This window comes from Equus przewalskii, unplaced genomic scaffold (genome assembly GCF_037783145.1).
Source record: "Equus przewalskii isolate Varuska unplaced genomic scaffold, EquPr2 contig_6335, whole genome shotgun sequence".
Lineage (NCBI taxonomy): Eukaryota > Metazoa > Chordata > Mammalia > Perissodactyla > Equidae > Equus > Equus przewalskii.
This window is the reverse complement of record NW_027227860.1, coordinates 389,897-403,918: the sequence shown is the minus strand read 5'-3', so window position 1 is coordinate 403,918 and position 14,022 is coordinate 389,897. Positions and strand designations below refer to the sequence as shown.

At 36.2% G+C, this 14,022-nt stretch overlaps 2 protein-coding genes across 4 annotated transcripts; one reads left to right on the top strand and one right to left on the bottom strand.

Annotated features, from left to right (window-relative positions):
• Nucleotides 1-1,304: 1,304 nt before the first annotated feature.
• LOC103555719 (olfactory receptor 52E8-like) lies at nt 1,305-2,240 on the bottom strand. Its single transcript, XM_008527479.2, has one exon. The coding sequence runs from the start codon at nt 2,238-2,240 to the stop codon at nt 1,305-1,307; it is 936 nt and encodes a 311-aa protein (XP_008525701.2).
• Nucleotides 2,241-11,025: 8,785 nt separating this feature from the next.
• On the top strand, nt 11,026-13,755 carry LOC103555739 (olfactory receptor 52E8). Of its 3 annotated transcripts, none has more exons than XM_008527493.2 (2): nt 11,026-11,047; nt 12,115-13,061. In XM_008527493.2, the coding sequence occupies exons 1-2, from the start codon at nt 11,026-11,028 to the stop codon at nt 13,059-13,061; spliced, it is 969 nt and encodes a 322-aa protein (XP_008525715.2). The 3 variants fall into 3 exon arrangements, with proteins under 3 accessions (XP_008525715.2, XP_070462926.1, XP_070462925.1); XM_070606824.1 differs by lacking the exon at nt 11,026-11,047 and adding an exon at nt 13,733-13,755 and having other exon boundaries at nt 12,120-13,038; XM_070606825.1 differs by lacking the exon at nt 11,026-11,047 and having other exon boundaries at nt 12,114-13,061.
• The last annotated feature ends 267 nt before the right edge of the window (nt 13,756-14,022 follow it).

Genomic DNA, 14,022 nt, shown 5'->3' with positions numbered 1-14,022 from the left:
AAACCGTGAATGCATTGCTTATACCTATGTCATCCATTTTGTATATCCCTATTCTGTTCACTTGTTCACATTAACAATTTTCTCAGGTTCTGTACAATCCAATTTCTGTTCCCATTCCTTTTCCTACATTTGCATTTTTGAAGTTCACAAATAGTTTTCTTTTTTCTTCTTATATATATCAATGTTCAACCAAAGTCATCCAGTTAAAAACCATTAAGCGAAATAAATAAGTATTCCTCCTCGTTATTGCTTGCTGCTGTATGGCTAAATTTGACCCTATGCCTCTCTCTTGTATCTCACACTTCATATCTCCTCTTTATTTGCATTACTGGTATCCAAATTCCAGTTCTCCTTGAATCATAAATTTATCTGAAATTAACTTGTGCTTCACTGTCTGCCTCCTATCCTTTCTAAATGTTAGCATAAGATAAGACTTCCTAACATCCTACATAATCATTTTACTCACCAGTTTATAGAATTCAGTGTTACTCATTTTTCTAATTAAACTTCAGACTACTACATTCATCTTCTTAGTTTTTCCAAAATATGACTCCAATTGTTAAGTAGTAGTATATATTTTTATTATCTGTGTTTTTAACTAAATTCCTTTATTAGTTGTTGAAAAATATTTCCTGTGATAATTTTCATTCATTCCACAAACATTTTTAGACTCCAAGAAGGAAGGGCCGTAGTATGAAATCTGGCAGTTCAAGAGTGAGAGTGTACACGATGGGCATTAGGCTTATGAAGAACTTCACAGAATCAGAAACTTGAGAGCAAGGAAAGGGGAAGAAAACACACAAAAATCTAGTCTAATTTGCTTCACTAAAATGTAAGCATCCTTTGCTTGTATACAATTTAATGAAAATATACTATTTACTTTTAGGCAGTACTTTATTATTTACAGAAACCTTTTGCATCTCCATACTTGTCATTGGCCATGTAATCTCTAGTTGAATATCTCTGTGAAAGAAATCTTATTATGACTTGAAAGAGATCTAGAACACCATACAGTTTTAATGAAAAATTCTTCCTTCAGAGAATCAAATTCTCCTCCTTGACATTTACTCTTGTATGGCATATTCTATGCCAGAGAATATCATTGCACACATTCGGACGCTCAAAACACACACCTCCAAAAATTACAGCCAATATTTCTTTTTGATATAGTATATATTATATATATCATATATATAAATAATTGAAAATTAATTTTGATGAAAGAAATTTATTAATTTTCTGACAATTTTCTATCTTTTCAGACTTTGGACCTTCATAACCTGAATGAATTACCTCTAATTCAATCATTTTTTAACAAAGAGACTCTGTACCCGCTCCTGGATCTGCTTTGTTCTGATCCCATAAATGACTGGGTTGAGGGCAGGGGGAATGACTACATAGAGATTAGCCAGGAGGATATGGATATACTGGGGAATGCCATGACCTAAGCGATGAGTGAGGAAGGAGAGGAAAGCTGGACCAAAGAAGGCTAAAATGACACAAATATGGGAGCTACAGGTATTTAGAGCTTTCAGGCGGGCATCTTGGGAAGGGAGGTGGAAGACAGTGTATAAGATCCTAACATAAGAGATAATGATAAGAAGCACATCCAGAAACAAAATAGAAATATTCCCAAGACCATAGTAGACATTGACTCTAATGCTGACACAAGCCAGACGTGCCACTCCCATGTGCTCACAATAGGTATGAGGGATAATTCTATGTCCACAGTAAGGTAGCCTCAGGAGGAGAAAAATGCTGGGAACAATCATGCATAAGCTTCTTAGAACTACCACCACAGCAATTATAGCAATGACTCTGTTGGTGAGAATCATGCTGTACCTGAGGGGGTTGCAAATAGCCACATAGAGATCAAAACCCATGGCAAGAAGTACAATGCTCTCCACGACTGTAAAAAAGTGGATAAAAAAGACTTGAGCAACACAGCACCCAAAGCACATCTCCTGAAGGCTGAACCAGAAGATACCCAGCATCTTGGGGATAGTAGCAGTAGAGAGACTCAGGTCAATCACAGACAGCATGGCCAGAAAGTAGAACATGGGTTGGTGAAGGCTGTGATCTGTCCAGATAACAGACAGAGTGATAATATTTCCAACAACAGCAATCAGATACACTACACAAAAGGGAAAGCCACGCCAGATTTGTGCAATTTCCAAGCCTGGAATCCCCAGAAGCAGGAATGAAGAAGGGTGGGACTCAGTGACATTGACAGATGGCATTCTTCTGAAGGTTGATGGTGGCATGGTTTTTAATAGTTGTTGCTGGTTCCCATTGGACAATTCATCCACAGTTAACTGAGATCTACAAAAATTAAAAGTAAAAAAAAATCCCCCAACAAAGGTTTGATATTAAGAATACGTTTCTCTAAAGGCTTTTGATTCTCTTCCCTTTTTCAGCTCCCCATAAATAATCCTAGTATCGCTCCTCACCTGCACTATAAGTGTGAGAAGCTGAAGTGCCAAATAGGAGGTAATACTGTCTCTCTCTTAAAATTATGGATTCAGAGTAAGTAAATACATTATTCTCTGCTTCCTCAAGAAATATGTATTATTTGGAGATAAAATTGATAACAGTAACCACCATAATAGTAATAACTATCATTAGTTGGGTACCTACTATTTTTCAGGAATCATTTTTACCGTTATTTGCATATATTATTTCATTTAGTTCTCTCCACAATTCTATGGCACCAGTTGTGCTGGTATCTAGATAAGGGAATAGGAAGGTTTGGTTAAGTTACCATTGCTTACAGAGCTAACAGGTAGCAGAATCAAGATTTCAAATTAGTTTGAAACTGGGCTCTGTGACAGTGATCTGGACCTGTCTTGCAAACTTGTTAATGGAAGTAGTGAAAGGAGGGAGGAAAAAAAAGAGACGAGGAAGAATAAAAGGACCTAGAATAGCCAAATCTACCTCAAAAAAAATAAATCTAGAAGATTTACACTATTAGATATTGATATTTTCTATAAAGCTATGATTATGACAGTGTTACTGGCAAAAATAAAAGGTAGAGAAAGAGACAGTGGAACAGAATTGAGAGCCTAGAAGCAGATTTATACAGTTCTTACTGTCCAGATATCTAAAATTAAGGTATTCCCAAGTAGGAATTCAGGGTAAATTGGCAAGGGGGAATGATGATCTATGAAGTTTCTTCCCCATGTGAAATTTTTTTTCAAGAACCTGTTGACTTCTGTTACTGTTGAGAGAAATGTGACATCAGATCTGTTCTGCTGCCTGGAGCTAATGAAACTACAAAATCTGAGGGCACGGTTCCTGAGACTGTCCTCATGTCTGACATCGACTGCAAATTCAAGGAGTTTCCCAAACTACCCTCAGGTTCAGTAATTTACTAGAAGGGCTCAGAGAACTCATGAAAACTATTATACTCATGGTTACAGTTTATTATCGGGAAAGATTAAAATCAGACAAAGGAATAAAGGCTTAGAGCAGAGTGGGAGGTTTACAAATGTGAAGCATCCATTGTCCTCTGCCATGGAGTCAGGATGAGTTACTTTCCTGATGTTAATGTGTAACAATATACATGGAGTGATACTGCCAACCTGAGTTTCAGTGTCCAGAGGTTTTTTTTTTTTAAAGATTTTATTTTTTCTCCCCAAAGCCCCCCGGTACTTAGTTGTATATTCTTCGTTGTGGGTCCTTCTAGTTGTGGCATGTGGGACGTTGCCTCAGTGTGGTTTGACGAGCAGTGCCATGTCCACGCCCAGGATTCGAACCAACGAAACACTGGGCTGCCTGCAGCGGAGTGTGCGAACTTAACCACTCGGCCACTGGGACAGCCCCCAGAGTTTTTATTGGGACTTTGTTATGTATACACAATTGATTGGTTGATTGTACATATGGTTGAACTCAGTCTCCAGATTGATTGATGCCACAAGACCCAAAGCTCCCACCCTAAGTTATGTTGTTAGTATCAATGGCATGGCCAGCCCCCACAGTTAGATTTGGTCTGGCCAGCCCCGACTCTAAACAAAGACATTCCTATAAGATATGACACAGATTCCTTCCTAGAAGCCAAGGCAGAAGGCCAGACCTCTCTCTGGGCAAGGGCAAATTCTTTACTGTACATCTATTCATTTAAATTCCAAAGATATTTTTTATTATTGCTGTAGCTATGCTTTTCACCTCATGCTGTATCTTGGATCATGGTATCAATCATAAATTGAGGTCTCCCAATAATCAAGTTTGAATTCAGTTTAATTTCTCTAAAATACGAAGCCTGGAGAGAGCCTGACAGCTCATCACAACATTGTATCCTTTTTCATATCAGGGCATGTGTGCAGTCAGCTAAGTATAAGGGGGTTCAAGCTCATTACTATATCCTTATTTGCCTACTTTGGCTTTTTCTCACTTTGTGTCTTATTCATTATCAAGGAAGGATGTGTCAGAAAAAGAACCAAAAGCTCACAGTATTTAATATTACTGGAATTGTGGCACAGAATGAAGCCTTGATTCTGTTCTTACTGGCCTTGTGGCTTTAGCTAAGTTGCATCATGTTCTGTGGTTTGGCTTCATCTAGAAATAACCATGATACTATTTACATCATACTATTATTCGGTGGGATAAATGAGGTTATATATGCCTGAAATATTGTAGATTCCCAGAGTATATTTTCTCTGCAACTTCTTCCCATCTTAGTCCTCATCTTGCCTCTCCTCAGACCACTGATCTGTGCCTTTTTATTCCCAACCCCAATACTGTGGGTCTTAAGTCGATTTATGTGAATCAAAATTCTAATCTTAAGCACACATTGCACGGACTCACCCTTCACAAGCACTTTCCAAGTTCCCTGTCTTCCATCTTAGGGAGTCATGTAGGTAGCAACTGTGAATTCAGTTCTTGAAATTTAAGTATATATATATATATATATATATATATGGTTTAGAACAGAGTCTTGATACACCCTAACAGGTATTAACAAAATTCCTTTGTGTGTGTCTATTGGGGGGGATTTATAATGAAGTCTCCATGTGCCAGAGAGAATGAGACATTGATATTAAAATGAATAGGAATTCCCTTTGGCCATCAAACCACTTGGAGCATGACACCACTTGGAGAGAAGCTCTAGGGAAATCACAATGAACCTTGCTGCCTGCTACTTGGTCACTTGTCAGTTGCTGTTATTTCACACAATATTTATGATAGGTCACATTTTATATTTTTCTATTCTTCTTTGATTTTTATCCTTCTCTCTTTCAATTTATAAATTGCTTGCTTTGGACATACCTATATAACTAGTAACACTTTTTTAATTATTGTAAAATATAGATACATAAAATTTACCATTTTAACCATTTTCAAGTTTACAATTCGGTGGCATTCAGTAAATTCACAATATTGCACAATTATTACCACTCTCTAGTTCCATAAAATTTTCATCACTCCAAAAGGAAATGCTGTACCCATTAAGCAGTCACCCCCCCTTCTTCCCTCCAACTAGCTCCTGGAAACCACTGATCTGCTTTCTTCCTGTATAAGTTATCTCCATGAATTTATTCTGGATATGGAATCATATATATGTGGGCTTTTGTGCATAGCTTCTTTCACTTAACATAATGTTTTTAAATTGTATTCATCTTGTAGCGTACATCAGTATTTCATTCCTTTTTATGGCTAAACAATATTCCATTGTATGGATATACCATTTTTGTTTATATATTTGTCAGTTGGTGGACATTTGGGTTGTTTCCATACTTCAGCTATTTTTAATAGTGCTGCTATGAACATTCTTGTACAAAATTTATTTTAACAGCTGCTTCCAGTTCTTTTAGGTATGTATATTAATGACTGGAAATTTGGAGTCATATGTTAATTCTATGCTTAACTTTTTCAGGATGTGCCACACTGTTCTCTACAGTGGCTGCAACACTTTACATTCTGACTAGCAAAATATGAGGGTTCCCACTTCTCCACATTCTCTCTAACACTTGTTATTTTTCTTTTTTTTTTTTTATACTACAGCTATTCTAGAGGGTGCTAAGTGGTATCTAATTGAGATTTTGACTTGCGTTTTTTAATGAGTAATGATGCTGAACATTTTTCAGAGTATCTTGGCCTTTTGTACATCTTTAAAGAAATGTCTGTTCAAGTTCTTTCTCCATTTTTTGATTGAGTTGTTTGTGTTTACATTGTTGAGTTGTAAGATTTCTTTATATATTCTGGATACTAGACCCTTACCAGATATTTGATTTTCAAATTATATTTCCCATTCTATGAGTTGTTTTTACACTCTCTTGATAGTGTCTTTTGATTCACAAAAGTTTTAAATTCTGATGAAATTCAATTTATCTACTTTTTCTTTTGTTGCTTTGGTTTTGTTGTTCAATATACAAAATCATTGCCAAGTTTGAGGTTGTGAAGATTTACTTGTATGTTTTATTCTAAGAGTTTTACTTTTTAGTTATTATATTTAGATCTTTTTCCATTTTTGGTTATTTTTCTAATATGGTGTGAGTTAAAGCCCCAGTTTTATTCTTTTTATGTGGATATCCATTGTCCCTGTACCATTTTGAGGATAATATTCTTCCCCTCATTGAACAGTTATGATATCCTTGTCAAAAATCAATTGACCATAAACGTATGGGTCTGTTTCTCAACTCACAATCTTATTGCACTGATCTGTATATCTATTCTTATGCCCGTATATATATATATATATTTTTTTTTTTTTTGAGGAAAGTTTGTCCTAAGATAACATCTGCCACCAATCCTCCTCTTTTGCCTGAGAAAGATTGGCCCTGAACTAACATCTGTGCCAATCCTCCTCTATTTTATATGTGAGACACCTGCTACAGCATGGCTTTATAAATGGTGCCTAGGCTCGTGCCCAGGATCCCAACCAGAGAGACGCAGGCCACTAAAGCAGAGTGTGCTAACTTAACTGCTATGTCAGCAGGCCGCCCTGCCAGTATACCTTTTTGAACACTGTAACTTTGTAATAAGTTTTGAAATAATGAAGTGCTAGTCATCCAACATTGTTTTTCAGTTTCGAGATTGTTTTGGTTATTCAGGGCCCTTTGTTTTTGTTTTTCCATATGAATTTTAGGATCAGCTTTTCCTTTTTTGCAAAAAAGAACATTGGGATTTTGATAGAGGTTGCATTGAATATATAGGTCACTTTGGGGAGAGTTGTCATTTTAACAATATTAAGTCTTCTAATCTATGAACATAGGATGTCTTTCCCCTTATTTAGGCCTTCATTAATTTCCTTCAGTGGTGTTTGGTAGCTTTTAGTATACAAATCTTGCACTTCCTTTTAAATTGATCCTAAGTATTTTATTATTTTTGATGCTGTTGTAAATGGAATTGTTCTCTCAATTTCCTTTTCAGATTGTTCATTGCTAGTATACAGAAATGCAACTGATTTCTGTATGTTGATCTTGTGTAACTTTGCTGAATTAGTTTATCAGCTTTAATGGATTTTCTTTTAGTGGATTGTTTAAAGTTTTCTCTATATAAGATTGTGTCATCTACAATTAGAAGTAGTTTACTCCTTTATTTCTAATTTGAATGACTTTTTCTTGCTTAATTGCTCTGGCTAAAACTTCTAATACAACGTTAAATAGCAGTGCTAAAAGTAGGCATCTTTGTCTTGTCTGTGATCCTAGGGAGAACGTTTTCAGTCTTTCACCATTGAGTCTGATTTGAGCTGTAGTTTTTTTCATAAACGCTCATCATTTTGAGGAAGCTTTCTTATATTCTTATTTTGTTGAATGTTTTTATCATGAAAGGGTGCTAGATTTTGTCAAATGTTCTTTGTGCAGCAGTTGGGAGGATCATGTGTTCTTTTCCTTCATTTCATTAATGCTGTGTAATGCATTGATTGATTCTCTTATCTAGAAACAGTCTTCCATTACTGGGATAAATCACACTTGGTCATGATGTATAATCCTTTTATATGCTGTTGGATTTGGTTTGTCAGTATTTTGTTGAGGATGTTTCATCTACATTCATAGCTATACTTTTCTTATTAAAAAATATATACATTTTGTAACATTGCAACAAAATTCCACTGTGTTTGTGTGTGAAATGACTTCTTGAAGGCACTAGATATTTTCTTGTATAATAAACAACATTCTGTATTTTAATACTATTTCCTCAAGGTCAACCAGACGTGACAGATTAGGGATTTCTCAGGTCTTTCCTGGGTATGGCAATAGTCATATACATTTGCACGGCTTTCCAGCTTAGGAACAATTCAGAACTTTGAAAAACTCTGTGTGGTCAATTCATTCCCCATTTTTTCCTTTTAAGTTTTTCAGTCAGTCTCTTGGTAAGTCCAACTGTTATTTCTGCCTCAGGTAGCTGTAATGTTAAACAATTTCTATTGATTGTTTTTCCCCAGGGAAAAGGCTATTCACAGTGGGTCAGCTTTGAGTCAGTTCAAATAAAGATGAACGCTGTGAGAGAGAATTTTCTGGGAGCTGCCAGATAGGTCAAATAAGAACAGTTCTCTGGAAATGGGTCTCCGAGATACTATTAGTCTCCATCCAAAGGAAAGTGGGGCTGTAAAAAAAGTATAAATACCTTCTACTCAGCAGAATAAACGTCATGCCCCAAGAAGGTGCCAAGGGATTTTTCTTAGAGATTTAGAGACCAAGGTAAGTCATGTCATGGTTAGACGTAAAAAATAGCAAAAGGGATGGGGAAAGGGCTTACGTGAAGATAGTATGGAAAGATGGAGGAAAAGTGAAAGTAATGAAACAAGATGAAGAGAGAATACAAACTCATACTCACAACCTCCTGTGGCTGTACTTTTACCTGCATGTCCTTATACCTATGACAGAGCAAATTGCCATGCACAAAACTAAATGATGAAAGCCAATGTGGAAAAGATGCATGAATATATCCTGTACCAATTGACCTGTTTCTGGTCCTATATACAGGTGCACAAATGAGAATAGCAAGAAGGAAAGGACCAGCTTTCTCTATTTTCCAGAACTGTGTCAGGTATAATAAAGGTGATCAATAAATGATTTTGACTTAATGAATTAATGAATAAGTGATTTATGAGGCATGGTGCTGAGGGATAGACTTTTATAAAAATAAGACCTAGGGCTAGGGTGATGAAGCATCTAAGAAAGGACACAAGGTTGCATGATAGCAGGATGGCCATGAGACTGCAAGATTAAGCAAGGATGAGAAAGAAAGTATACATTATCTCTTCTGCTTATGCTCATCAGTTCCAGCAAATAGGAATGTGGGTATCTGGGGTGTAGTGGAGGTTGGTGGAAGAGGGTAGAGTAAGAAGATGCCACATTGAGGAAATGGCTTCTGGATAAGTGGATATAATCCCATGCAGCACCTTAGGGTTAAGAGGTCAAAAGAGGGGCTGGGACCCAGTCTTATTTCTGAACCCAGCAGAGATTGGAAGATATATGAATATATGTTGAAATTACAGGGCAGCATACATTGTAGAATGATTAAGGATTGGTTGCTTTGATCAATGTTTACGGACTGGAAATGAGGTATTCTCAAAGAGGAGGGAAGCACCAATTTTCAAGCCCTCCTTGAAAATCCACAGAAATAAGTGGGATAAGGTGATTTTTTTGGGATATAGCTATATTTTATTGTGTAAGTTTCTGCTATATGGAGCCCCTAAGAGTGACCAAGACACAAAACAAGAGTCTGGTCATCAATCTACTGAATTTTTGGATATGGTCATTGAGAGGATAACAGATTCCTTTTTTGTGTCCTGACTGGCCACTGTGCTTTTATTCTCAGTTTGTCCTTGCTTTTTGGTCCATCAAGAATAAAAGGTGTTTCCTTCTTCAGCTGAAGAATTGTTCTGTGAGCCTTAGCATAAGCCTAACCTCTTTCATGGAATTTTTCTTGAGTCATCTCTATACCTGCAACATTTCTGTGCATACTTTTAACAAAGCACTTGTAATACAAATTTCAAATATCATCTTTGGAATTTTACCTCCCTTACTACTCAATGGTCTCTTGGAGCGTATGCGGCTAGTTTTATTTAAACTTATATTCAAATTGCCTGTGCATGCTGGTATGTATAGGATGTCTTAAATATTTGATGAAATAAATTGTGAAGAGTACCTCTCCACCTACCTTGTATATTCTCTACAAATGAAAGACGGAAAGCTGTCTCTGATAGTTTCCCATTACAAACTTGAGAACTTCAGTTGTCTCCTCCCCAGCCCTAGCAGTCCAAGTTTACACACACAGCACCCTCCCCCACCCAGACACACACACAGGAATATACTTGGTATACATACTTCCTGAGAGAACTTCCAAAATTATCAGATTATCTCTCAGTTTTGCTACTCTTAATAAGTTTCAAAGGGGCACAGTTAGCAAGGCATTTATCTTGATATGAGTTTAAAGTAGGTTGTAGTTACCGCCATATGCGTTTATCTCTGATGGGTACCTCTCAACTCAGACATTCTCCAACAGCCAAGTCTTCTTAAATTTTTAGTTTTATTTTATTTAGTCACATTGATGTATAACATTATATAAATTGCAGGTGTACAATATTATATTTTGACTTCTGTATAGATTGCATTGTGTTCACCACCAAAAGTTTATCTTCCATCCATCACAAGTATTTCTAAATTTAAGCCAAAGGTTTCTCTACAATTGCAGACATCACATTGAATCACTTTCGCATTTTCTGTATGACTAGTTTTTTTCAAATAAATTGTGCAGCAATGAACTTCTCCCTTGCTTGCCTCAAATATTTAGTTTAGTATAAGTAAGTTCAGAATTCCAACATATTCTGCGTGAGTGCTATAAAAAAGTCCCTTGATAATTCCTCTTTCTATGTTACTATAAGGGAGATGCCCATAAACACATGACAGCCGGGACAGAAATTTGGTAGGAACTAAATTTTAGGATATCTAAAATGCTTCTGTCCTCTCCTCATGGTTACAAAGCAGAGATACATTTGAAAGTTGCCTAGCCCAAATATTTAATTTCCCCTCCTCGAGCTGGTCTATATCTGAACAGCTGCTTTACTGGATGTGTTTACTTATGCACTCTCTGAATGTTAGACGTTTCTAGATGAAAATAATCTCTTAATTCATGTTTCATCATAACTGCAAAATACTCTTTGTCAAATATCTCCCTCTCCTTGCCATTATCCATTTTCCAAATCTGATGGGTGATTTTTTTTAAAGCAAATTTTACTGGAACTGAGTTGTTTATTTTCCAACATATGATGTTGAATTTGCTTTCTGTCCTGCCTCTTCTTAATCAATTCATCTATTTATGAACTTTTTAAGTTGAGAACTTCTATGTGGTAGAATTTTTTTCATAAATATGGATAGACAAAGATAAATTGTTTCTTCTGCTCTAAGAACCAGACCATCTAGTATTCAAAAATGCATAAACACACACACACACACACATACACAAAGGATTATGCACGTTACATTTTGGGGTTTTTATATTTCCTAATAGGGGAATAGTTGAGATTACAAATAACAAATAAATGACCACACACATTAAGCAAAAATATGTGGAACACTGTCAGATACACAGACTATGGAATTTTATTCTTCCCATTTATTTCAGGCTACACTCCAGAGTTTGAGTTTCCATTTTGAAGAGGATAGTCGTTTTCCCTTTCTTGTTTATATCTGTCTTTTTATTAAGAAAAGTGACAGCAGAGTAAGACTGGTTCTGTTCCTAGTGCTATATGATGCTCAGGAGAGACTAGCAGAAAATGAGGAGTGTATTTCATCTCCTCTTCCTTTTTTTTTTAAATTGAGATGTAATTGACATGTAACATTGTATAAGTTCAAGGTGTACAACACCCTGATTTGATACTTTTATATATTACAATATGATTACCCCAGTAGCTTTAGCTATTGCCTCTATCCCATCACATAATTATCATTTCATTTTTGTGATGAGAACATTTAAGATTTAGTCTCTTAACAATTTTGAAGTATATAATACAATATTATTGACTAAAATCATTATTTAACCTGCTTTCTGAGTAGAAACAATGGAAGATTAAAATGTTCTTTTATGTTTTACCAGGAATCTGGACAAAGAAAGAAGTGGAGAAGGAGGTCAATAATTCTTTCTGATATACACAATAGCTAATTGTGGCAGAAAGAATGTCTATGACTAATGACACTCAGTTCCATCCTTCTTCATTCCTTTTACTGGGCATCCCAAGGCTAGAGGATGCACACATCTGGATTGGATTCCCCTTTTTCTTTGTGTATCTTGTTGCACTCCTGGGGAATGCTGCTGTCCTGTTTGTGATCCAGACTGAACACAGTCTCCATGAGCCTGTATACTACTTCCTGGCCATGCTAGACTCCATTGACCTGGGCTTGTCCACAGCCACCATCCCCAAAATGCTGGGTATCTTCTGGTTCAGCCTCAGGGACATATCTTTTGAAAGCTGCCTTTCCCAGATGTTCTTCATCCACTTCTTCACTGCCGTGGAGAGCATTGTATTGGTGGCCATGGCCTTTGACCGCTACATTGCCATTTGTAATCCCCTTCGGTACACTATGATCCTCACCAACAAAATCATCAGCATCATTGCAGTCATTGCTATTCTGCGGAGCTTGTGCATGATTGTTCCACTTGTGTTTCTCCTCCTGAGGCTGCCCTTCTGCGGTAACCATATCATCCCTCATACCTACTGTGAGCATATGGGCATTGCCCGTCTGGCCTGTGCTAGCATCAAAGTAAATATTATGTTTGGCCTGGGCAACATTTCTCTCTTATTGTTGGATGTATTCCTTATTATTTTCTCCTATGTCAGGATTCTCTATGCTGTATTTTGTTTGCCTTCCTGGGAGGCTCGACTCAAAGCTCTCAATACCTGTGGCTCCCACATTGGTGTTATCTTGGCCTTTTTCACACCAGCATTTTTCTCTTTTTTGACACACCGTTTTGGCCACAATATTCCCCGATATATCCACATTTTCTTGGCCAACCTATATGTGGTTGTTCCACCAGCCCTCAATCCTGTAATCTATGGGGTCAGGACCAAGCAGATCAGAGAGCGAGTCCTGAGGAGTTTTCTCAAGAAAGATAGCTAAGCAGTCAGAAGTCTTGGAAGATCTGTCTTGGAATTCATGTTTCCTGCATTGTAAAAAGTAGGGTTATCTTATGTTTAATCCAATAGAAAGCAGGAAGATAAAAGGGAATAATGAAAGCAATCATATTATTTACCCAGAAATTGAAGTTTGTCTTTAAGAGTAATAATGAGAATATTGATGATGATATTGGAATTTGTGTAAAAATATAATTTTATAGGTACTTTTATTTATGTTGCTGGATGCTTGAAACAGTACTATGAAATATATGGCACTTTTTCCACTTTGGAGATGAATATATTGATGTTTTAAAAAGCTAAGTGATTTATTCAAATTCCATTGTTAGTAGGAAGTAGCAATTTAAGCCAAAGAGGGTGCCTTGAAGTTATAATCTTTCTCCTGTATTCCAGGAATTTTATTAATTATACAGGATGCAGAATAATATTGATATTCTTTAAGAGATTATAAACAAATAAGGTGGCAGCCAAGATTATCAAAATAATAATAATAGCTTTTATGAAAATAGCATAATATCAATGTACTCTAAATGCAGTATATATAGACAGAGATAGATGTTGATGCATTATTTTACACACATGCACTCACATAGTGCTTGCCATAATCCCACTCAACAGTGCTATCATTTTCCCTATTACGTAAGGAAGCAAGCGTAGTCATGAAATTAGAAATTAAATAAAGCAAAAAGGAAATAATGGAGCCTAGACATCATCTATAAATTCATAAATTAATATATATTTAATTTATTGGCTTATTTATGTAAATGACATATCATTTAAATAATGCATTCATAATCTACCTATATGTATCTATATCTCTCTATCTATCTCTATCTCTGTCTCTACATATTAACTTCTGGAATCTTCCATGTGTGAGTTTTTGAACATTAGAACAGTCAAAGACACAATATATTGTCTTTAAGCACTTACATTGGGAAAAACTAAAT